Genomic DNA, 24,090 nt, shown 5'->3' with positions numbered 1-24,090 from the left:
GGGTGAAAAAGTTTTTCCTCATCTCCCCTCTAATATTTCTACCAATCACGTTAAATCTATGCCCCCTCGACACTAACCTCTCTGCCAAGGTGAATAGACCCTTCACCTCCACTCTATCCAGGTCCCTCAATATTTTGTACATTTCAATCAGATCTCCCCTCAGCCTTCTCTGTTCCAAGAACAACCCCAGCCTATCCAATCTTCCTTCATAGCTGCCTTTTTCCAGTCCTGGCAACATCCTCGTAAATCTCCGCTGTACCCTCTCTAGTGCAATTACATCCTTTCTGTAATGAGGTGATCAAAACTGCACACATTACTAAAGTTGTCGCCTAACCAATGAGTTATACAGTTCCAGCATAACCTCCCTGCTCTTGTATTCTATATCTCAACTAATAAAGGAAAGGATTCTTTATGCCTTAACTACCTTATCGACCTGTCCTGCTACCTTCAGGGATCTGTGGACATTCACTCCAAGGTTCCTCACTTTGTCTACACTTCTCAGTATTTTCCCATTAATAGTGTATTCCTTTGCCTTGTTTGACCTCCCCAAATGCATCACCTCACACTTCTCCAGGTTGAATTCCATTTGCCACTTTTCTGCCCATCTGACCGGACCATCAATATCTTCCTGCAGCCTACAGCTATCCTCCTCACTATCTACCACACGGCCAATCTTTTTGTCGTCTGCAAACTTCTTGATCATGCCCCCTACATTTATGTCCAATATCAGCACTGAACCCTGTCAGGCCAAAAGCAGTCAGGTAATAGATTCCAGACAGCATGTATTTATCATCTCAGTAGCATTTCATAGGATCTTCTTTATATCATAATTGACAATATTAATCGATACTGGTATTCCTTTCATCATGATTGACTAAGATCCTAGCTTTAAAAATGAATAAAACACAAGAATCATTCAGTGTTTAGCTGTTCTGGCATAGGGAAGGACATCTATTCAAATGCATGGAACTTCAAGAGCATTTTGTGTTACGTACATAACATCCTTACTTGAATTTAATTTAAGTTTGCATTCTGTTTAGAAAGCAACTGAAGACTAAGCCAAGAAATTTTTCCATTTGTTGAAACTAAGGAAAACTGGAAGATTTCCGATTGGTAAATTATTCATTTGTAAATTTGAATTAGCTGTTTTAGCCTGTATGAGATCGGTCTAGCATGATGCTTTCTGCCTTCAAGTATCATTCATAAGAATTAGGAGCAGGAGTAGGCAATTCAGCCTCTCGAGCCTGCTCCGCCATTCAATACAATCATGGCTGATGTCATCTTGGCCTCAACTCCACTTTCTTGCCCGTTCTCCATAACCCTTCAACCCATTTCTAATTAAAAATCCCCTCCTTAAATTTACCCAATGTCCCGGCATCCACCGCACTCTGGGGTAGTGAATTCCACAGATTCACAACCCTTTTGAGAGAAGTAATTTCTCCTCATCTCTGTTTTAAATCTGCTACCCCTTATCCTAAAACTATGACCTCTCGTTCTAGATTGTCCCACAAGAGGAATCATCCTCTCTACGTCTACTTTGTCAATCCCCCTAATCATCTTATATACCTCAATTATATCTCCTCTCATTCTTCTAAACTCCAGACAGTAAAGGCCTAAACTGCTCAATCTCTCTTCATAAGACAAGCCCCCCATCTCTGGAGTCAATCTAGTGAACCTCCTCTGAACTGCCTCCAATGCAACTACATCCTTTCTCAAGTAAGGAAACCAAAATTGTACGCAATACTCCAGGTGCGGTCTCACTAATGCCTTGTACAGGTGCAGCAACACTTCCCTACTTTTATACTCTATTCCTCTAGCAATAAATGCCAAAATTCAATTTGCCTTCCTAATCACCTGCTGTACCTGCAAACTAGTTTTCTGTGATTCATGCACGAGGACACCCAGATCCCTCTGCACCAAAGCACTCTGAAGTTTCTCTCCATTTAGATAATTTGCCTTTCTATTCTTCCGACCAAAATGGATAACCTCACACTTATCCACATTAAAATCCATCTGCTAAATTTTGACCCATTTATCTAACCTATCCATATCCATTTGTAGATTTCTTATTTCTTTATTGCAACTTACTGTCCCACCTATTTTAGTGTCATTTGCAAATTTGGCTATAGTACCTTCTATCCCTGCATCCAAATCATTGATATAGATTGTAAATAGTTGGAGCCCGAGGACCAAACCCTGTGGCACCCCACTAGTTACATCTTGCCAACCAGAAAAAGACCCATTTATCCCGACTCTCTGTTTTCTGTTGGATAGAGGATTGGCTAACCATGCCAATAAATTGCCCCTAACCCCATGTGAACTTGCCTTGTGTATTAACCTTTTGTGCGGCACCTTATCAAATGCCTTCTGGATGTCCAGATAAACTACATCTACAGGATCCCCATTATCCACTTTGCTTGTTACATCTTCTAAGAACTCTAGCAAATTAGTCAAACACGATTTACCCTTCATAAAACCATGCTGACTCTGATGGATTGCATTTTGACTTTCTAAATGTCCTGTTATTAATTCCTTAATAATGGATTCTAACAATTTCCCAACAACAGATGTTAAACTAACTGGTCTATAGTTTCCTACTTTCTGCCTCCCTCCCTTTTTGAATAAGGGCGTTACATTAGCTTTTTTCCAATCCACTGGAACCTTTCCCGTATCCAGAGAATTTTGGAATATTATAACCAATGGATCCACTATCTCCACTGCCACTTCCTTTAAGACCCTAGGATGTAGGCCATCACGCCCTGGGGACTTGTCTGCCTTCAACCCCAATAGTTTGCTCAGTACTTTTTCCCCAGTGATGATGATTGTTCTAAGTTCCTCCCTTTCTATAACCTCTACATTACCTGGTACTATTGGGATGGTACTAGTATCTTCCACTGTGAAAACTGAAGCAAAATACTGATTTAGTGTCTCTGCCATGTCTTTGTTCCCTTCTATTAACTCCCCAGCCTCATCCTCCAACGGACCAACATTCACTTTAGCTACTCTCTTCCCTTTTATACACTTAAAGAAGCTTTTGCTATCCGTTTTTATATTTTGCGCTAGTTTTCTTCCATAATTTACCTTTGCGCTTTTTATTACTTTTTTAGTAACCCTTTGTTGATCTTTAAGTTTCCCAATCTTCCAGCCTGCCACTGGCCTTTGCAATATGGTATGCCTTAGTTTTTGTCTTTATGTTATCCTTAACTTCCTTGCTTAGCCATGGATGTTTTCTCCCCCTCCTAGAATCTTTCTTCCTCTCTGGAATATATTTTAGTTGGGATAAATTGAATATCTCCTTAAACATCTGCCACTGCTCGTCAACTGTCCTACCTTGTAGTCTTCCTGCCGAGTCCACTAGGGCCAAATCTGTCCTCATGCCTATATAATCACCTTTGTTTAACTCCAGAATGCTCATGTGGGACTCCAGCTCCTCGTCCTCAAACTGAATTTGAAATTCTAGCATGCTATGATCACTTTTCCCTAGAGGATCCTTAACAATGGGATCATTTATTAATCCCACCTCATTACACAACACCAAATCTAGAATAGCCTGCTCCCTGGTTGGTTCCACAACATATTGCTTCAAAAAACAATCTCTAATACATTCAATGAACTCTCCCTCGAGGCTACCCTTGCCAATTTGACTAATCCAGTCTATATGCATATTAAAATCACCCATGATTATTGCCGTACCTTTCTTACAAGCCCCATTATTTCCTGCTTTATACTGTGCCCCACTGCGGATCTACTGTGTGGGGACCTATAGATTACACCCACCAGTGACTTCTTTCCCTTGCTATTTCTTATTTCTACCCAGACTGATTCTACGCCTTGATCTCCAGTGCCTATATCGTTTCTCACTATAGCACTGATCTCTTCCTTCACTAACAAAGCTACACCACCTCCTTTTCTTTCCTGTCTATCCTTCCAGAATACTGAGTACCCTTGGATATTCAATTCCCAAACCTGGTTTCCCTGCAACCACGTCTCAGTAATCGCCACTAAATCATACCCATTTGTCTCTATTTGCGCTGTTAACTCATTTATTTTATTCCAAATGCTTCGTGTATTCAGATACAAAGACCTTAATTTTTTTTCGATTATTAAATTTCCTTACTCTTGTACTATTCGTTGATGCAATATGATGTTCACACGTTCTGTCCCTTCCTTTTATTTTTCTGGTAACAATCAATCAGTCTCACCACTAACCTGTACTCCTACCTTCTCCTTTAACCTCCTAATTTTCTATCCAACTGAACCCTCCCCCCCCCACTATTTAGTTTAAAGCCCTATCTACAGCCCTAGTTATGCAGTTCGCCAGGACGCTGGTCCCAGCATGATTCAGGTGCAGCCCGACCCATCGTAACAGCTCCCTCCTGCCCCACTACTGGTGCCAATGTCCCACGAATTCGAACCCATTTCTCCCACACCAATCTTTGAGCCACGCATTTACCTCTTTAATCTTATTGACCCTTTGCCAATTTTCTCATGGCTCAGGTGGTAATCCGGAGATTACCACCTTTTTGGTTCTGCTTTTTAATTTAGCCCCTAGCTGCTCATATTCCCTCAGAAGAACCTCTAATCTCGTTCTACCTATATCGTTGGTATCCACCTGGACCACGACAACTGGATCTTTCCCCTCCCACTCCAAGTTCTTCTGCAGCCCAGATGAGATATCCCGAACCCTGGCACCAGGGAGGCAATAGAGCCTTCAGGACTCTCGACCCAGGCCACAGAGAACAGTGTCTATGCCCCTAACTATACTATCCCCGATTACGACTACATTTCTCTTTTCTCCGCTCACTTGAATGGCTCCCTATACCATGCTGCTGTGGTCAGTTTGCTCATCCTCCCTACAGTCCCTGCTCTCGTCCACACATGGAGCAAGAATCTCTACAATGGGGTCCACCAGCTCCCACATCACACAGGTAAAACACATCACCTGGTTCTGCATCTCTATTGAATTAGATTTTAATTTGTGACTTAAATTTCCGACTGGTCTTTAGTTTTTTTTTTAAATCCGCTTTAGGCTTCAGTTTATATACTTATAAATCAATCAAGTCTTACTCTATGTTGATTCAATTAAATTAAATTAAAAACTTACCTGAATACTGACCCCAGCTGCTCTTTGTTTCCCTGCTCTCGCTGTTCAATGTGACATCACTCTGATTTCACTTTTCAATTCTTTTTTCTCCTGCTCCCTATGCTCCGCTCCTCTCTGCCTCTCCCACACAGGTTTTGGAGCGCTTTTTTACACCTCCAGTCCTGCTGTTCCAATACATTACCACAACACTACCACTAACCAAAAAGTATACTTTTTCCAACAAAAAGTCTTATTGTACATCCATGGACAATATCTAATCTTCTTTACTATTAAGACTTTGTGGTATACTACAGAAGTTGGCCTCTAATCACAGACCCTGCGCTGATGGCAGCAATCCAAAGAAAACTTGCTGGATTCACTATGGCCAGTGGCCAGGGATGCCCCTTGCTCCAGACCAAGCACAAGTTTGGATGGGCAAAATGTATTAGTGCTGGGTTTTTGCTACAATACAGAAATTTTACACGCCCCGCAATTTGACCAGAATCATATTGACAACACCGTAGTTATGACAACATGATAACTATGCCCCTCACAAACAAAAGGGTACTTTTTAATGACTGCAGTTATGTAAAATTAAATCTGATTAGCTGAATTCAATATTTAACCTGTTTTGACTACATTTGCTGGATGTTGATAAACTTACAACATGGTTATCTGGCAGATCATTGCATAGTACTGAATAATTGAGAAACATTATAAATCAAAGTTTTGGTTCATTGAAATTTCAGCCATCTGTCTACTTTTACTGTCAAATATCAAGCTTTCTGGATTCATGAGCTACAATTCTACAATATGCAAGTCTCAATCATATCTTCGCATGATCAAAAATCAGACTGAAGATAATATACTTTTTAATTCATTCTTTTTAGGGATATATCAGTGTTACTGGGAAGGCAAGCAATGATTTGCCAATGTGTAGTTGCACTGAGGTGGTGATGGTGGACCGCCTTCTTGAACTGCAACAGGCCATATGGTTATTCTTGTTATTTAAGTAGCAGTTTTATACGAATGAGTAGTTTACCAGGTCATTTTAGAGGGCAGTTAAGAGTCAGATATAGGCATGACCGAGCAAGGACCACATGTTTCCTTCCTTAAGGAACATTTGTGAACCAGTTGGGTTCTTGCAACAATCCAGCACCTTCATGCTCACTTGTACTGATGCCAGCTTTTTATATCCACATTTCTGAACTGAATTCAAATTGTCAAAATTGCCATAGTGCGACTTCAACTCATGCCCTCTAGATCAGTCCAGGCCTCTGAATTACTAGCTTATTAACAGAAGCACTATATGACTGAATCTGATGAAGCTCAAGTTACAGTTTTGGTCTCCATACCCATGTTAATTACCCTCTGAAATGGCCTAGCAAGCCACTCAGTTGCATCTAACAGCTATGAGAAGGTGCACCATCACACATCGACCTAGGCATCAAAGTGGGACTTGACAATGGCACACCCACGAAGTCTTCATGACATCAGGACAAACATGGGCGAGGAAATGTCCTGATTATCACCTACTACTCTCCCGCAGCTGATGAATCAGTACTCCTCCATGTTGAACACCACTTGGAAGAAGCACTGAGGGCAGCAAGGGCACAGAATGTACTCTAGGTGGGAGACTTCAATGTCCATTACCAAGAACAGCTCGGTAGCACCACTTCTGACTGAGCGAGCTGAGTCTTGAAGAAAATAGCTTCCACGCTGGGCCTGCGGCAGATGGCGAGTAAACTAACATGAGGAAAAAGCATACTGAACCTCGGCTTCATCAATATATCTCTCAATGTATGTGTCCAGGACAGTACTGGTAGGAATGACCACCACATAGTCCTTGTGGAGATGAGGTCCTGTCTTCACGCTGAGAGCACTGTCTATATAACCTCAAATAGAAAAGTACAGCATGGAAGACAACCATCCAGCCCATCGAATCCATGCCAGTTCTTGCAAAGAGTTGTGCAAGAATGGGATAGATTCAGAACAGATCTAACAGCTCAAAACTGGGCATCCATGAGGCACTGTGGGCCATCAGCAGCAGCAAAATTGTACTCAACCACAATCTCTAATCACTTGGTCAGGTAATTTACACAATCTACTTTTACTATCAAGTCAGAGGACCAACCCAGGTTCAGTGAGGAATTTGGAAGAGCATGCCAGGAGGAGCACTAGACATCTAAAAATGAGGTGCCAACCTGGTGAAACTACAACACAGGACCACATGCATGTTAAACAGTGGAAGCAGCACACTATAGGCAGAGCTAAGTAATTGCACAGCCAACAGATCAGGTCACAACTCTGCAATACTGCCATATCCAGGCATGAATGGTTGTAGACAATTAAACAACTAACAGGAGCTTCCATGAACACCCCCCCCATCTTCAATGATGGCAGAGTCCAGCACAAGTGCAAAAGGCAAGGCTGAATGGTTTGCAAACATCGTCAGCCAGAAGTGCTGAGTGGATAATCCATCTGTCTCCTCCGGAAGGCCCCACCATCACAGAAGCCAGTCTTCAGCTCATTTGATTCACTCCATGTGATATCAAGAAACGTCTTAGTGCACTGAATACATCAAAGGCAACGGGTCCCAACAACATCCCTGCTGTAGTACTGAAGACTTGTGCTCCAGAACCAGCCATGTCTCTACCCAAACTGTTCCAGTACAGCTAAAACACTAGTATTTATCCAACAAAGTGGAAAATTGCTCACATAGGTTATGTCCAAAAACAGGACAAAACCAATCCAGCCAATTTACGCCCCATCAACCTAATCTTAATCATTAAAGTGATGGAACGGGTCATCCACTGTGCTATCAAGCAGCACTTACTCACTAATAACCTGCTCACTGATGCTCAGTCTGGGTTCCATCAGGATCACTTGGCTCCAGACCTTATTACAGCCTTGGTCTAAACATGGATAAAATAGCTGAATTCCAAAGGTGAGGCAAGAGTAACTGCCCTTCACATCAAGGCAGCATGTGGCCAAGAATGGCATCAAGGAGCCCTAGTAAAACTGAAATCAACAGGAATTAGGGGAGGAACTCTCCACTGGCTGGAATCATACCTAGCACAAAGGAAGATGGTTTGGTTATTGGATACCAATCAAGTCAGTCCCAGGACATCGCTGCAGGACTTCCTCAGGGTAGTATCCTGAGGCCAGCCATCTTCAGCTGTTTCATCACTGACCTTCTCTCTATCGTAAGGTCAGCAGTGGGTATTGCACAGTGGTTCCATTCCATTCACAACTCTTCAGATAATAAAGCAGTCCATGCCTGCATGCCACGAGACATGGACAACATTCAGGCTTGGGCGGATAAGTGGCAAGTAACATTTGTACCATGCAAGTGCCAGGCAATAATGAGCTCCAACAATTGACAGTAACCACCTTCCCTTGATATTCAACAGCATTACTATCATCGAACCCGCACCATCAACACCCTGAGAGTCAGAACTAACCAGAAACTTAACTGGACCAGTCACATAAACACTGTGGCTGGAAGAACAGATCAGAGGCTGGTTATTCTGTGGTGAGTGACTCAGCTCCTGATTCCTCAAAGCCTTTCCTCTGATTTGTGCCTTGTAGATATTAGTGTGATGGAATACTTTCCATTTGTCTGGATGCTCAAAGCTCCAACAACACTCAACAACAGGGTTGTCCAACATTCAGCTCACGGGCCAGAATCCGGCCCGCCAAAGGCTTCCGTCCATTTTATTTTATCTGTTCTTTTAAATGTCAAGCCAATCCCTAGGTGTAACAGTCCAAATTGTGAACTCACCCCATCAGTAATTCTTCCTACAATATATTCCATCTTAATAGCAACAGTACTTGTTAGCTTATAACATATCTTTCATTAGCTTGTCACAAACTGAACAGCACTAGACAATTGGCAATAGAAAATAATACATTTCCTAGTGAATACCATCCCTAAACTCTCTAATTACACCTTCAAAACATGCTTTACAATGATATTAAGACTGGCTCATTTCAGTGTTCCAGATACAATATTAACTAAGTATCATGAATCTTTTTAAACACAAACTCAATTTTAATTCAACAATTTTCCAAGCCCACTTTCACACCAAGGGTGGCATTTGATGTATAATTTTATTCAAATCATCCTTATCTGCAATGATACATGTATAATATCCTGATATTTAACCCAGCTATTTAAGTCAAGATTACCATTTTTCAGAATTCGATCACAAATGCACATTCTTCACCAATTTCAATGGCGATAGAAGATTGTGCTTCACAGAATGTCTAACATCCATCATAACATGACACCATTTCAAATCAATGCTACATAGTCAACTGCATACATCCAATAATATATTATAATTTTAGATTCTAAATGGACTCGATTCTACTTTTCTCCTCAAGAATCCAACATTCAAGCCATTTGAAAACAGTAATGTTTTGTCTGCACTGGCAAAAGAGGCTAATTCCATATTATATAACTATTATTTATGTACACAAATTATACAATATTCTCAATAGATTTTAAGCATATCAGAAGCAATAAGCTTTAGAAAACATCAGATGCTACTTTCTCACCAATTTACTCCCTCTCCTCTCAAGGATGCCAACTCGTTGCTGGGTACAATTTCATGTGCATTACATTTTCCAATGCCCTGCTTAAGTGCATCTAATCACGGATGGTGAGAGTGTCAGCAGACAGCTTGGCTGCAAGTACAACACAGACAAAACTAATCATGTCCTTACTCTTGCTTATATCTGCACTTCCAGCCAAGTACCACTGGATACCAACAACCCTGGCCAATATTCCCCTGCCTACAACATCCATACTGAGGCAAACTCTAGCATCTCTACTCCTTCCCCAAATCAAATCACTTAACTCAGCACAAACCTTCCTAGTTTGTACAGCTCATCTAGTTAGTGGATAAATTTGACAAAGCACTGAAGAACTTTAAAGACCATTCTTAAGCCAAAGTTTTTTTAATGTTTTACCAAATGTCTTTCTTGTACAAAGGTCATAATTTATCGCCTCAAATTTTTCCTATCACAACTGAAAACAATGAAAAATCGGTAATAACCACTGTGATATGGATACATGAAAAGGATCTATCTAAACATCACTCGAATTTGAAAACTGTACTGTTTTCATTTGTCAAGTGGATAGAGCACAAAGCTTCTGCATGCCCACTGACGTATTGAAAACCTAGTTTAAAAAAATCAATTCTACAATAACAATCACGATCATACTTTACTGATGATAACACTGGAGTATATCAAAATGAGGTTTACACGACCAGTCAAGTGAGACTGACGCACACGTGTTTAAACTTCAAAATCTTCTCGCAGAAGTACAGGCATTCCACAGGAGATTCCAATCTCCTGGGAGGGAGTATTTCCTTTTAGTTCTTCATGTAAAGTGTTACGACCGACCGCTCCAGTCAAAGCCCTCAATCAAAATGTATAATTCTGATTGTGGTGGGAGAAACGCACTGTTAATTCAATCCCGTTCCTCCACAGGTCGCCTAACATATCATTTTAAACTTTTCAAATTAAAGACCCAGCCAAATTGTATCATTTATTCACACCGAATGTGGCTAACCAAACCAGGTGTCTTTAAATCAACAAATTAACTGTTTAATTTGAAAAACTAAATTCTTAAAGACTACCACGATAGAAACAACATCCAAAATAGAAAAAAAAAGAGTCCTTGCAGATTTACACTCCTGCCGGATCCAGAACAGTCCAAGGTTGCTTGAAGTCCTCTTGGCGTCCGCTGGGGGGGAAAAGGTTCCTCAACAGTAAAACAGTCCGTAGTCTAATCCAGAAGTCAAAATTATTGCTTTCCTTCTCCAATGATGAATTTCTACAATTAACAACTTGCAAGCACTTTTTAATGAATCAATCTGGCTTTAGAATTTTTGAGGGATAAAAGATTGTCACAGTCTAACTTCCTTTCCTTCAGTTTAAATTATCAGAGATCTGTGTTTTGGCTTGACTTTTTAGAATTTTGAGAGAGAATAATAAATAATCAGACTAAATTCTCATCCTTCAGTTTAAATGGCCTGAGAGCTCTCTTTTCAGGTGCTAACACACAGCTGTCTTTTTTTTTGCTGTTAGAACAGGCAGTTTGCACTATAAGCCAGTTCAAAATTAAACTGTAACAAATGTATCTCCCGATGCTCAGTCTGAGTGGCTGTATCCAAGGCAATGAGAATGCACCCTTTGAATCGTAGTCTCCGAATGGTTGTATCCCAGGGCAACAAAAATGCATTCTTTGACTCAGCTTCTGGAGTATGCTGCCTTGAAGCAGTATGGCTCCTTTTCCCAGCCTTAAAGGCACACCGCATTCTTCCCGAAAAAGAAACTACAGGATCATAACAGAAGAAAGAGTTCTATTTTGATTCTGGGCCAACAGAGCAGTATTGAGTGAGACTACTAAGTTAGAATAAGCAGATCAGTCAAACTAAGAATGGATACATGCTAGTTTAAATGATAATCTGGTTAAAATAGCTAAGGTAGGATTCAAACCTGCATTGTTTTGACATCCATGACAGCACACACAATCAGATGCCATATCCTTTAGAAAGAGTTAGCATACTTATATTATCAAGTTACAGACTCAGTAGTGCCTTGGGGATCCTTATTTTCAACTCAGACTACATCAGCTTGTAACTTTCGCTATTCCGTGATGACCACCTCCACTGCAGTTATTTACAGAAAAGAACATAATCATTTTCTCAGATTTAGTAAAACTATCACACAGGCACAGGAGGGACAAGGAAGTGTGAATAATCAAGTCATTGCAGAGAAACTGGAGGTTAAGGAGCTTCACATTCAGAGCCACACAGCTACTCACTGGTCCTGTCACAATAAGGTGAGGTGAGAGTGACTGCCCTTGACATCAAGGCAGCATGTAACTGAGTGTGACATCAAGGAGCGCCAGCAAAACTGGAGTCAATGGGAACTGGGGGAAAACTCTCCACTGTTTGAAGTCCTATCTAGCACAACGGAAGATGGTTGGAAGTCAATCATTTCAGTCCCAGGACATTACTGCAGAAGTTCTTCAGGGTAGTGTCCTAGGCCGAGCCATTTTCAGCTGCTTCATCAATGACCTTCCCTCCATCTTATGTTCACAAGTGGGGATGTTTGCTGGTGATTGCACAATGTTCAGCAACATTTGTGGTTCCTCAAATACTGAAGCCGTCAGTGTCCGTATGCAGCAAGACCTGGACAACCTTCAGGCTTGGGCTGGGAAGTGGCAAGTTACATTTGTGCCACACAAGACCATCTCCAGAGAATCTAACCATCTCCCCTTGATGTTCAATGGCATTATCATTGTCAAATCCCCCACCAACAACATCCTGGGGGGGGATTACCATTGACCAAAGTCTTAACTGGACGAGCCATATAAGCACTGTGGCTACAAGAGCAGGTCAGAGATTGGGAAGTCTGCAGTGAGTAACTCACCTCCTGACTCCCCAATGCCTGCCCACCATCTACAAGGCACAGTCAGGAATATGATGGAATACTCTCCACTTGTTTGGATGAGTGCAGCTCCAACAACACTCAAGAAACTCTACACCATTCAGGACAAAGCAGCCCACTTGATCGGCACCCCATCCGCCACCTTCAACATTCACTCCCTCCACCCCCGATGCATAGTCGCAGCAGTATCCATCATCTACAGATGCACTGCAGCATCTTCCAAATCAGCAACCTCCATCACCTGGAAACACAGGGGCAGCAGATGCATGGGAGCATCATCTGCAAGTTCCCCTCCAAGCCTGCACCATCCTGACTTGGAACTACATTGCCATTCCTTCACTGTCGCAGAGTCAAAATCCTGGAACTCCCTTCCTAATAGCACTGTGGGTGTACACCTACACCACATGGACTGCAATAGTTCAAGAAGGCAGCTCACCACCACCTTCTCGAAAACAATTAGGGATGGGAAATAACTGCTGGCCTGGACAGCGACACCCACATCCCGTGAAATAAAAAAAGGTTGAACTTACAGATCCTGTACGTCACTGTCTGAACAATGGGTCACTGTACATTCTCTCATGCTACAGTTATTACAAATTTGACAGTAAAATGCTAGTTTATCACTACATCTTATTCTCTATATTATGATTACAAAAATGTAACGTCTGTCCGAATCTAGACTGGTTGGTTACACTTGTGTTTCGGCTTCAAAAGCTACAACGCTGTGATCAGTACTATCATTAGGATTTCAGTCAAATGTAACAGCTTGTATCACGTCCACTTGAACTCTTAAACAACCAGTACAATTCTATATTTTGCATTTTAAGCAATGTATGTGGAAAGAGCAAGATAATAACATGAGGATAAAGGGTTGGTGGTCACTAACAGGTCACTGGTGGAGGAAGGAACAATTTGAAGCGATGAATTAAAAGCATCACACAAGTCTCTCACACATTAATGTCAGTACTGTCACTAAGATTTCCGTAAAGCACAATGGTGGGATTGAAATATTCATTTTATATATCCACATGAACCGTGAAAATACCCAGAAGATTTTTTCCTTCTAAACGGTGGTTATGGCTCGAGACAACACTAGGGTGGTGGTAGTACTGGAAGAAATTTAATGTTATGAGTTAAAGAATATCAAAAGATGCACTATACACTACATAATATTTAAGCATATTGGCTTAAGTTCGGTTTCTCCTCTACTATATTGATAAGAATGCACTAAAAAGCAATGCTGTAAGGCATATTTGGCTTAAGTGCTATTTTTCCTTATATTGTGTTGGTACCAAATACAAAATATGTCTAGTGACAACATTTCTGCATGTCTGATTAACTTAATTGCATGCTTTCCATTCACCATATAATTTACACAGCATCAAACACTTCAAAATGTTACAAACACACTTCTATCACTTGACTGTGAATTGCATTGTGCTACAGGACCTTGTTCCAACAACAAATTGCATTTATATATCACCTTACAAATGGAAATTAATGTCTCATGATGCTTCACAAATAAGCATAAATAAAACAGATAACAAGCTGGGAAGGGAGAAATTAGGAAGGGTGTCCAACAGAAAGGTTCAAGAAGTGAGTTTTGAGGAAGTGAATTCTAAAGATGGGATGGAGGCAGCTAAAGGCTCTGGTACCATTGGTGGGACAAGGAGAGAAATGTACTAAAGATTGATATCAGAAGAATGCAGCCTTTGGGAGAGGATCTAGCGCTCGAGGCGACTGCAGGAAGAGGATGGGGAGAAGTTATGTGCGGAAGGATTTATTTACTGGAACAAAGGTTTTGAATTTAATCTGTTGGAAAATAAGAAACCAGCATAGATCAATGACAAGGGTATGGATTAAGTGAGACTCAGCGCAAAATAACCTACGTATGGCAGAGTTTTAGCTTATGAAGGGTTGAGGATGGGAGCCCAGCCAAAAAAGCATTAGATTCAGGGGCAAAGGGGCTGAGATAAGCAGGTAATGTTAGAGATGGCAGTAAACAAAAACAAAAACAAAAAAAATCGCAAAATGAATTAAAAGGTTTGAAGAATGTTGTTAGAAAGAGGATAGTTAGAATGTGGAATTTCCTGCCATAAACTGTCATTGAAGCAGAGTTCATTCATTCTTTCAAAAGGGAATTATATAGTTATTTTTCAACCAATGTTAAAGAGAATGGCGAGCAAGAAGAATTAGACAATTCAATGCAGGTAGAAAAAGATACTGGCAGAAACTTGAAGGGCAAAATTAACTGCTTCTGTGCAGGATCACACACACAAGAAGTGCAATGATACAAATTATGAACACAATCTGAAGAGTTATAAAAACTGACTTTGTCTTGTTAAAAAATTGACCTTTCTTTTAAAAAATGTGTACAATGTTGCAAAATGGCCAAAGAAAAAAAGGGCTCAGCCTTTGTATATTCAAACTGTCTGACAGGGACAAAGGAAAATCTTCAAAGCTAAGAGGTGTCAATTACACCCATCTAAAACATTCCAGAACTGAATGTCTTCTTCTGAAACAAAGGAGGTGTGAAATAGCCATATTCTGGGCCATTGAGCGATTGCCATGGGGAAGGGACCAAAGCATCTCCTACCAGGAGGTGAGTAGTAACACAGCTTTACCTCAAAAAAGCAGCCTAGAGAGAGACACCCCAAAGAAGGAAAGAAAAGCAACATCCAGAAGCCTGTTTCCAGCAAACCAGAAGGCACGTGCCCTGCTGTGAATTTCTACATCTATACTTTATACAGCAGTGAACTAGAAGTGATCCACTATCTTCAACTGAACTTGCAAGCAAGAGAAATCTACAAACATTTCAGGCCACGAGAACTCAAGTTCCAAGAGAATTCAACAAGTTTACCATGACCTCCCCGCAAAACCTAGCCTCCCTTCCCCACTTATAATCGCTTTCCCCTTTTTTCCTCTCTATCCGTCTCTTTTTGTGTCTGTGTGTGCACGAGCAAATGCATGAATGGATGTGGTTGCGACAATTTCGGGATAAGGCACATTAATCAATAAACAATTGATTTTCTGTCTTAAAGAAAACCTGGCGCTGTCTGTTATTTGACAAATAAAATACCGAGGGTTTTAACCCTAATAGCAAAACACACTTGCTGTGGTCATGTGGGAGTTGAACAATAGGAACCACCCACAAACCTCACCACATGGCCGTAACAGTAGCAAATCTATGATTCCATTGTTCCTCAATGTTTCAAAATACTTGGTTTCTTCTACTTCTTTTCAGTATCATTACCTGATCTTATTTCAATCTGTTCCCTTTGTTACTCTCTTGTTCCTGATTCCATTTGTAATTGTTTCTCCATCGCTTACCCATCTCCCTGATGCCTCAGCACAATTTAAAACACGTAAATTTAAGCTGCTCCCCTCCCAATCAAGAACATGCAAAATATATGTGTTTATATATGTATTTATATATATGTATACTGAGTTAGCTGCGCTTGAGATGGCTTGGCCATGTGAGCCGCATGGAAGATGGCAGGATCCCCAAAGACACATTGTACAACGGGCTCGCCACTGGTATGAGACCCACCGGCCGTCCATGTCTCCGCTTTAAAGACGTCTGCAAACGCGACATGAAGTCCTGTGACATTGATCACAAGTCGTGGGAGTCAGTTGCCAGCAATCGCCAGAGCTGGCGGGCAGCCATAAAGGCGGGGCTAAAGTGTGGCAAGTCGAAGAGACTTAGCAGTTGGCAGGAAAAAAGACAGAAGCGCAAGGGGAGAACCAACTGTGTAACAGCCCCGACAAACAAATTTTTCTGCAGCACCTGTGGAAGAGTCTGTTACTCTAGAATTGGCCTTTATAGCCACTCCAGGCGCTGTTCCACAAACCACTGACCACCTCCAGGCGCTTACCCATTGTCTCTCGAAACAAGGAGGCCAAAGAAGATATATATGTGTTAAAAAACCTTGCATTTGTCATGTACTTCCTATTGTCACAATTTGCGTGTCATGTTTTTTATGTTAACAATTATGATGGAAACCCCCTACGTCAATCTGTCAGCATTTTATAATGCAAAGAAGGTATTCCAATACCTTAAGACAGAATCCTATTTGCTCAGCACTCTATCGTGTCAGACCTCGATCTGCATGTCATTTTATTTCTTCACCCAATGGTCTGGTGTTTTATTTTCTCTATAAACCACTAAAAATAGCCAAATAAAACATAGCATTTTCCTCACTTACCAAACTGTCAGGCAAACCCTGAACAGAAAGTTACACTCATTGAACATTATGAACCCCTAACTCAAAACTTTTCTTTTTTCAGTTATAGTGCATCACACATGCATGTACAATTACAAATGGCTTGTGGATAACGCTAACTGCTGGTATATAGTAGTGAAATGTTTTGTACTGCTGCCATTGCTCACAGCATCACTGTATTCTCTTGGCATTGAACTTGGTGATTTTGTTACATTGTCAAGAAATGTCCTGGCCAGGTCAAAATACTTGAATGACACTTCAGATTTGCTCCAACTTCATTCAGAAGTTCATTTGCTGATGAATCATCAAAGGAAAGGCCTTTTGCCCATTTACTCAGCCTGCTTCTGTCCCAACCCCAAAATAATCATCATCTCTCCTATCTCCCACTTGTGCTGTTACGTTTTTGGATCTTTTCTACTCTCCTTGCTCTATATTTTTCAGTTTCCACATTTTAGATTACTCTCAAGGGCGAGTTCCAATTGCTTGCGACCTTGTGAGTGTCTTTTCTTGTTCCCATATCTAACAAGCAAAAGCAACAAGCACAGGCATGATGGGCTGAATGACCACCTTCTGTGTTGTACCTCAATATTAAAAGTGAATCAAAAGCTTACTTTTATGTGGTAAAACTGTTCTTGCAAGCTTCAATCCAAATTTAACTGGGCAACGCTGTCTCCAACAAAATCAGTGCATTTTAGGATTGAATAGCAGATCGAGTCAGCTATACGTACAATGAATGATTCAGTGTATCAAGCTACTGCTGATTCATTCCCACTGCATAGAATTGAAGTGGAGCAAACCACATTTTGTTCTCGCTGCAGTCATATAACAGGAGGAATGTAGCTCATGGGATACAGTATCTGAGTTGATGGTTCAAGTATTCTTCAGTTATCAGCATTTTCACTGCTCACTGGATGAAGTACATTCCACAGGTGATACCTTTCCTGTCAGTATTAGGATTGCTACATTATAGCAGCCTGGTACCTCTTGAAGGAGATGCCATACTGAAGGGCCAGTAACCACAGAGCACAAATTTAAGGTGATTGGCAGAAGAACCAAAGGCAACATGAGGAAAACTTCTGTACGCAAGGAGTGGTTACGATTTAGAATGTACTGGAATAGGGTGGTAGACATAGAATTAATCGTAGCTTTCAAAAGGAAATAGGATAAATCCTTGGAGAAAATATTGGAGGGATATGGGGTAAGAGCCAGGGAGTGGGACTCACTGGATTGCTCTTCAAAAGAGCCGAAGCAACTTGAGGGACCAAATGGCCTACTTCTGTGCTGTCCTATTCTATGATTCTAAGTATTTACAGCAATTATATCTAACCTCTCAAAAGAAAAACATTCTACAGAACTTCTATTAAATTCCCAAAGAAAATTAACTTCACATAATGATTACTTCCTATATTTCTCATCACTGTGAAAGCTACACTGGTCTGATCTAACACTTGGAAGATTGTAAACAATTCTCCCTGATAATTCAATGACTAAAAATACCTGATACCCAATGCTACTTGGATTTAGGTAACTGAAGTCCCAACTCAAAGCCTTCCCCCTCAACTACCTCCTCTCCTGTTTTTCAAATACTTACAGACATTCCCAACTTTCCACATACATTGTTCCTTTGTGTTCAAAACTGCAGTCACTTCTCCGCATCCTTTCCAATTACCACCCCATTTTAAAAACTTTCCTTATCTCTCAAGACTCTCAAATGTATTACCAGAGTCTGTGCCCACCTCCCCTTCAGCCTGTCTTCCATCCTAACCACAGTACAAAGACCACTCTGGTCAGTCACTAGTATGATTGCAACTCGTTATTCCTTATTCTCCTTCAATATGGTCAACCATTCCATGCTGCTCCATTTGTTCTCAATATTCTATTCCCAGGAAACACCCTAATCCAATTTATAGGATCACAGAATAGTACAATACAGGAGCAGGCCACTCGGACCAGAGTTTGCACCGGCTCTTCTGAAGAACAATCAAGTTAGTCCAACTCCCCTGCTCTTTCCTCATATCGCTGCAATCTTTTCTCCTGGAAGCATTTAACCAATTCCCTTTTGAAAGCTACTACTGAATATGTATCCAACAATTTGCATTTAAATAGTGCCTATATGTAATAAAACATCCCAAGCCACTCTAACCACATAAGGAGCTATTAGGCCCGATGACCAAAAACTTGGTCAAGGAGTTAGGTTTTAAGCAGCACCTTAAAGGAGGAAAGAAAGGTGCAGAGTCAGAAACATTTAAGAAGTTCCAGAGCTTAGGGCAGAGGCAGCTGAAGGCACAGTCACCAATCGTGCTGCAACGAAAATTGGGAATGCTCAAGAGGCCAGAATTGGCAAAATGCAGAGGTCTATTAGGCAGTGTATTCTGCATCCTAACCACTCATTGCATAAAATCATTTTTCCCTCATGTTGCCTCTGGTTCTTTTGCCAATCACCTTACATCTATGCCCTCTGGTGACCATCCCTTCAGCTGCTGGAAACAATTTCTCTGTAATTACTTTTTCTAAACTTCTATCCATTAAACACCTCCATTAAATTTTCTCTTAGCCTTCTCTACTCCAAAGATAACAACCGCAGCTTCTCCAATCTATCCGGATAACTGTAATCAGTCATCCCTGGATCCATTATAGTAAATCTCTTCTGTACCTTCTCATCCTTCCTGAAGTGTGGTGCCCAGAATTGGACACTATACTCCAACTGAGGTCGAACTAGTGTTTTATATAGGTAAAACTTTTATAACTTATCTCAATGTAGCAAGCACATCATCTGGATTTCTCCTCGCCATTTATGAACTTAAAGATCGTATCAACCACTTTTAATTCCTCACTCACATGCAGTAAACTAGAACACCCTGGACGCTCACCCTCAGTTGTTGTGTTTCTTACTACGTCTCTAACATCAAGCCACAATTGATTTAGAACTTCCTCTAACCAAATACTGGCTAATCTAAAGCCATCCCATTCAGTTCTCACCAGATGTTACACACTCTAATCATTCCTATCCTCTTCCTGAACCCAACAGTACACAAATTCAATGTCCTGCTCAACCCTGAGCTGAGTTTCAAACTCCTAAGTGCAAAAAGATCCCCTATTTCTACCTGCAAATCATCAGCGACCTAGATTGCTACTTCATCCTAGATGAAATCCCCATCCATACCTGTACCCCTCTAGGTTTAACATTTCAAATGCCCTCTTCACAACATTACCATCCTGCACAAAATCTAACTTGCCCAAAACTCACTCACCACGTCATCCCATTCTAAGCCTTGTTGACTTGCCACCTCTGTCCTTAACAATCTTAAGTCTAATGACTTCAAAATGCTTACTTACAAATCTCTGAATGAACTTCCTCTACCCTCATCCTGCTCACGTCAGGATTACTGTGTATTCCCTCCTCCATCTGTTCAACCAATGTCAAAGGCTTTCAGCTACTACCACCTTGCTGTTTGTAATTCTCCTCTTAATCCGCCACTTTGGCTCATATCAACCCTACTTTCAAAGATCTCTTTAATCTTTTCTGTCACCTTCCTTAACTATTCCTATCCTTCTTTAGTCGTGAAAAGCACCTTAGTACATCGTTGAGTTTAAGCTGTTGTTTCAGAAACATGTCTAAGATTGCAAGCCCCTTCTGTATGAGGGAGTTTAAAGCACTTTAGTTAGAAGAGGAAAGCCATCATATTGTTACTGTAGGAGCTGTTTTTAAAGAACGGCCATCTCTGGAATAAGCCGCACACCTGGAGCCGAATAAGTGCAGGCGAAAGCGTGTCCGGCTGCCACTCTGCTGGCAATGCAGCCACAACTCGAGGGCCAGGCTCTGCGGCCTGCCCTACCCCACTCACAGGGAGCGGGGAAACGCAGCAGCCGGAACCGAAGGGGGGACTTGACGCCGAGTCTGCGAGGAGCCGAAGCCGCCTCACCTGGTAATTGAGTAATTCCCCTACATCCATCTCGGCGCCGCTACCACCAGAAACAGAAGCACTCACACCAATGACACAAACCAAGCCGCCACACTGCCGCAAAACAGCAACCGGACACACTGCCGCACGGCGAAAGCTGATGTAAATGAGATGAGCCCCAGCTGTCGCAAAGAGCACAAATAGCATGGATACTTAGAAACGGGCAAAGGATAAAATTATGACAATGGGCAAATTGAGAATTTATTTCAGTGACCTCTTCAAACAAATAAAAGTCCGTAATAAAAACAGAAAATTTTGGATTTACTCAGCAGATCAGGCAGCATCTATGGAGAGAAACAGTTAAAGTTTAAGGTCGTTGACTTTTCAGAACTGGAAAAGTTAGAGATTTAACAGGTTTTAAGCAACTACAGAGGAAGTAAAGAACAAAATGGTTAAGGTGGAAAGCAGGAAAGATTAAATGACAAAAGGGATGATGGTGGAAGGCAAAAAGAGGTTGCCATGGCACAAGTAAAGAAGCAAAAAAAGGTCCAGAGTGGGTGTAAGTTGGATGAGCAGAATCATTCCCAACAGCTGCTGTCCAAAAAAAGGGTGGTTATGATCTGAAATCCATGTTGACTCTGAAAGGATGCCTAATGGAGTTTCATTGGAACAATGCAGGAGGCCAAGGACAGAGGGGTCAGAGTGGGAACGGGAATGGAGGTGTTCAGTGAAGTGATTACCCAATTTGCATTTGGTTTCTCCAAAGTAGAGGAGACTGCATCATGAACAGCACAGTATAAGAAATTGAAAAAAGTATAATAAAAGAACAGTTTTAGCTGGAATTAGTATTTAGGGCTCTTGATGGTGAGAAGGGAATAAGCCTGTTGTTGCTTCTCCTGCTCTTGCATGGGAAAGTGCTGTTGGGAGTGATGGAAGAGTGGACCAAAGGAGGCAACAGTCCCTTCAGAACACTAAAAAGGAAGTGGACCCGTGGTTTTGGTGGTGGTATCACATCGGAGGTTGCAGAAATGGCGGAGGATGATCATTAAATGTGGATGCTGTTGGGATGGAGGTGAAAGCAACGTGGACTTTAGCATGGTTCATTCCTTTTTGCCTTGCACCAATGTTAGAATATTTAAATTAAGAACAGAAAATGCTGGAGATATTCAGCAGGTCAGGCAGCATCTGCGGAGGGAGAAATAGAGTTAATGATTCTGGTCGATGACCTTTCATCAGAACAGTATTCTGTTTATCCAACTGCCCAATGGTATTACTTTAAGCAATTAATGTGATGGAATTAGTATAATAGGCTTGATTAAGTAGAATTTGGAAATAGTTAGTGTATTATGCCTTTAGAGTTAAAGATTTAATAAATGGTTAATTTTCAGAGCTCATGAAGTCCTCCTTTAAGATGGTAGAGTTAAAATATTTCAAGGTCTCTGTTATAATAGAATTGCTGATACCAAGGGCTTGGAAGATAAATACACACATTGAAATATCCTGTGTGATCTCAGTAAGAGGTAGCAATAAAACATAATTGGTTTTATGGGGTTGTTGTTCAGACAGATCGGCTCCGGAGATTACTGTGGGTACCATGGAAAGGGCAATTAACAATAAATGGAATGTACTCACAGAAACAAGAGAGGTCAAGTAAACACAATTATAAACATTTTGACCAGATAAAAGCTCACAACTTCAAATTCCAGTAAAACATTAAACTAAAGATATAGATTTTAAAAGGAATACAGGAAGGTCACGTCTAATGCAAAAGCCATATGATGCCTTAGAAATAGTATAAAAATACAAGGTTCTGAAGCAAACACTTAGAGGTGTTGAATCCTCAACAACACTTCTCATCCCATGCCTTATTTGGGGATTTAAGGTACAAGTTTACTTTAAATTTTCATGGATATTCCGGATATTCTAAGAAAATTTTGCTGTAACATTAGCAAGGTTAAACTTTTGGATTCTATGTTAGCAATAAGAATGTGTGTTACATTTCTCAGTAATATTTGATATTCTTCTTCTCTTCTCTTCTTTGGCCTCCTTATCTCGAGAGACAATGGATAAGCGCCTGGAGGCGGTCAATGGTTTGTGAAGCAGCACCTGGAGTGGCTATAAAGGCCAATTCTAGAGTGACAGGCTCTTCCACAGGTGCTGCAGAGAAATTTGTTTGTCGGGGCTGTTACACAGTTGGCTCTCCCCTTGCGCCTCTGTCTTTTGTCTTTTGTATTTGATATTGTGATATACTTATCCACTTAAGAAGTTTATTGCATATTAAATTCTTTAATAAATATATAAAAGTTAATAAATCATCTCATGTAGTATTCTGTATACAACTACAAGAACCCCTAAGTGGAGAGATACGTATTGAAGAGAGTTTCCCAGACCATGATAATATCTGGGATGTTTATGACTTAGCCATAAAAATATTAGAAATAGGCTATCTGAAAGATGGTAAAATTCTCTGTTGGTTTTCTTTCTTTGAGGGAAAGCTAGTGCAATTCTTTGGACCCAAATAAGTGTCTGAGCATTTGTATGGTTTGAACTTGATTCAAGGAAATTCGTGGGGATGTACTCCTGATTTGGTTTAGTCCCTACAAGGTGTTAAAGTCATAAATCACTTCTTTAATACAACCCATTTCCTCCACAAAGTGTATTCTGATGTAAGGTCATCATTATTCCGACTGTGCGGCACAGTGGCGCAGTGGTTAGCACCGCAGCCTCACAGCTCCAGGGACCCGGGTTCAATTCCGGGTACTGCCTGTGTGGAGTTTGCAAGTTCTCCCTGTGTCTGCGTGGGTTTTCTCCGGGTGCTCCGGTTTCCTCCCACAAGCCAAAAGACTTGCAGGTTGATAGGTAAATTGGCCATTATAAATTGTCACTCGTATAGGTAGGAGGTAGGGAAATATAGGGACAGGTGGGGATGTTTGGTAGGAATATGGAATTAGTGTAGGATTAGTATAAATGGGTGGTTGATGTTCGGCACAGACTCGGTGGGCCGAAGGGCCTGTTTCAGTGCTGTATCTCTAATCTAATCTAATATGCTCAAAGTAGCTGAATAGTAAGGGAATAAGACCTGTTTCCTCAAAAGATTACAGCACTCTTGGAACAGTCAGAAAACCAATCATTGTAACAGTCTAATCCGCTGAATGGGACTTTCATGGAGGAAACAAATGGTATTAATTGCATGCCATTTAAAGTAATACTGTAGAACAGTTGTATAGAAACAATACTGTTATTAGTCAATACATATTGTCACACACATCGGAAGTGCAATGATACGACATTCACGGACTAACTCTGAAGAGTTATGAAAAAACAGACTTTGTCTTTAAAAAATTAACATTTATTTTAAAAAGTGAACAAGGGTCCAAAATGGCCACCGAAGAAAAAGGGGATTAGCCTTTTG

General features: G+C 41.0%; 1 protein-coding gene across 1 annotated transcript in view; it reads right to left on the bottom strand.

The window, feature by feature from the left end:
* The window catches only part of ctnnbl1 (catenin, beta like 1), a 249,430-nt gene extending 228,543 nt beyond the window's left edge, over positions 1–20,887 (bottom strand). The window contains exon 1 of the mRNA XM_068048127.1: positions 20,700–20,887. Within this exon, the coding sequence (XP_067904228.1) occupies positions 20,700–20,885 (186 nt within the window). The 5' untranslated portion in view covers positions 20,886–20,887. The remainder of the gene's footprint in view (positions 1–20,699) is intronic.
* Between the last annotated feature and the right edge of the window lie 3,203 nt (positions 20,888–24,090).

This window comes from Heterodontus francisci, chromosome 16 (assembly GCF_036365525.1).
Source record: "Heterodontus francisci isolate sHetFra1 chromosome 16, sHetFra1.hap1, whole genome shotgun sequence".
NCBI lineage: Eukaryota > Metazoa > Chordata > Chondrichthyes > Heterodontiformes > Heterodontidae > Heterodontus > Heterodontus francisci.
Note: the sequence above shows the minus strand (reverse complement) of the source record. Positions and strands in the feature narration are given on the sequence as shown.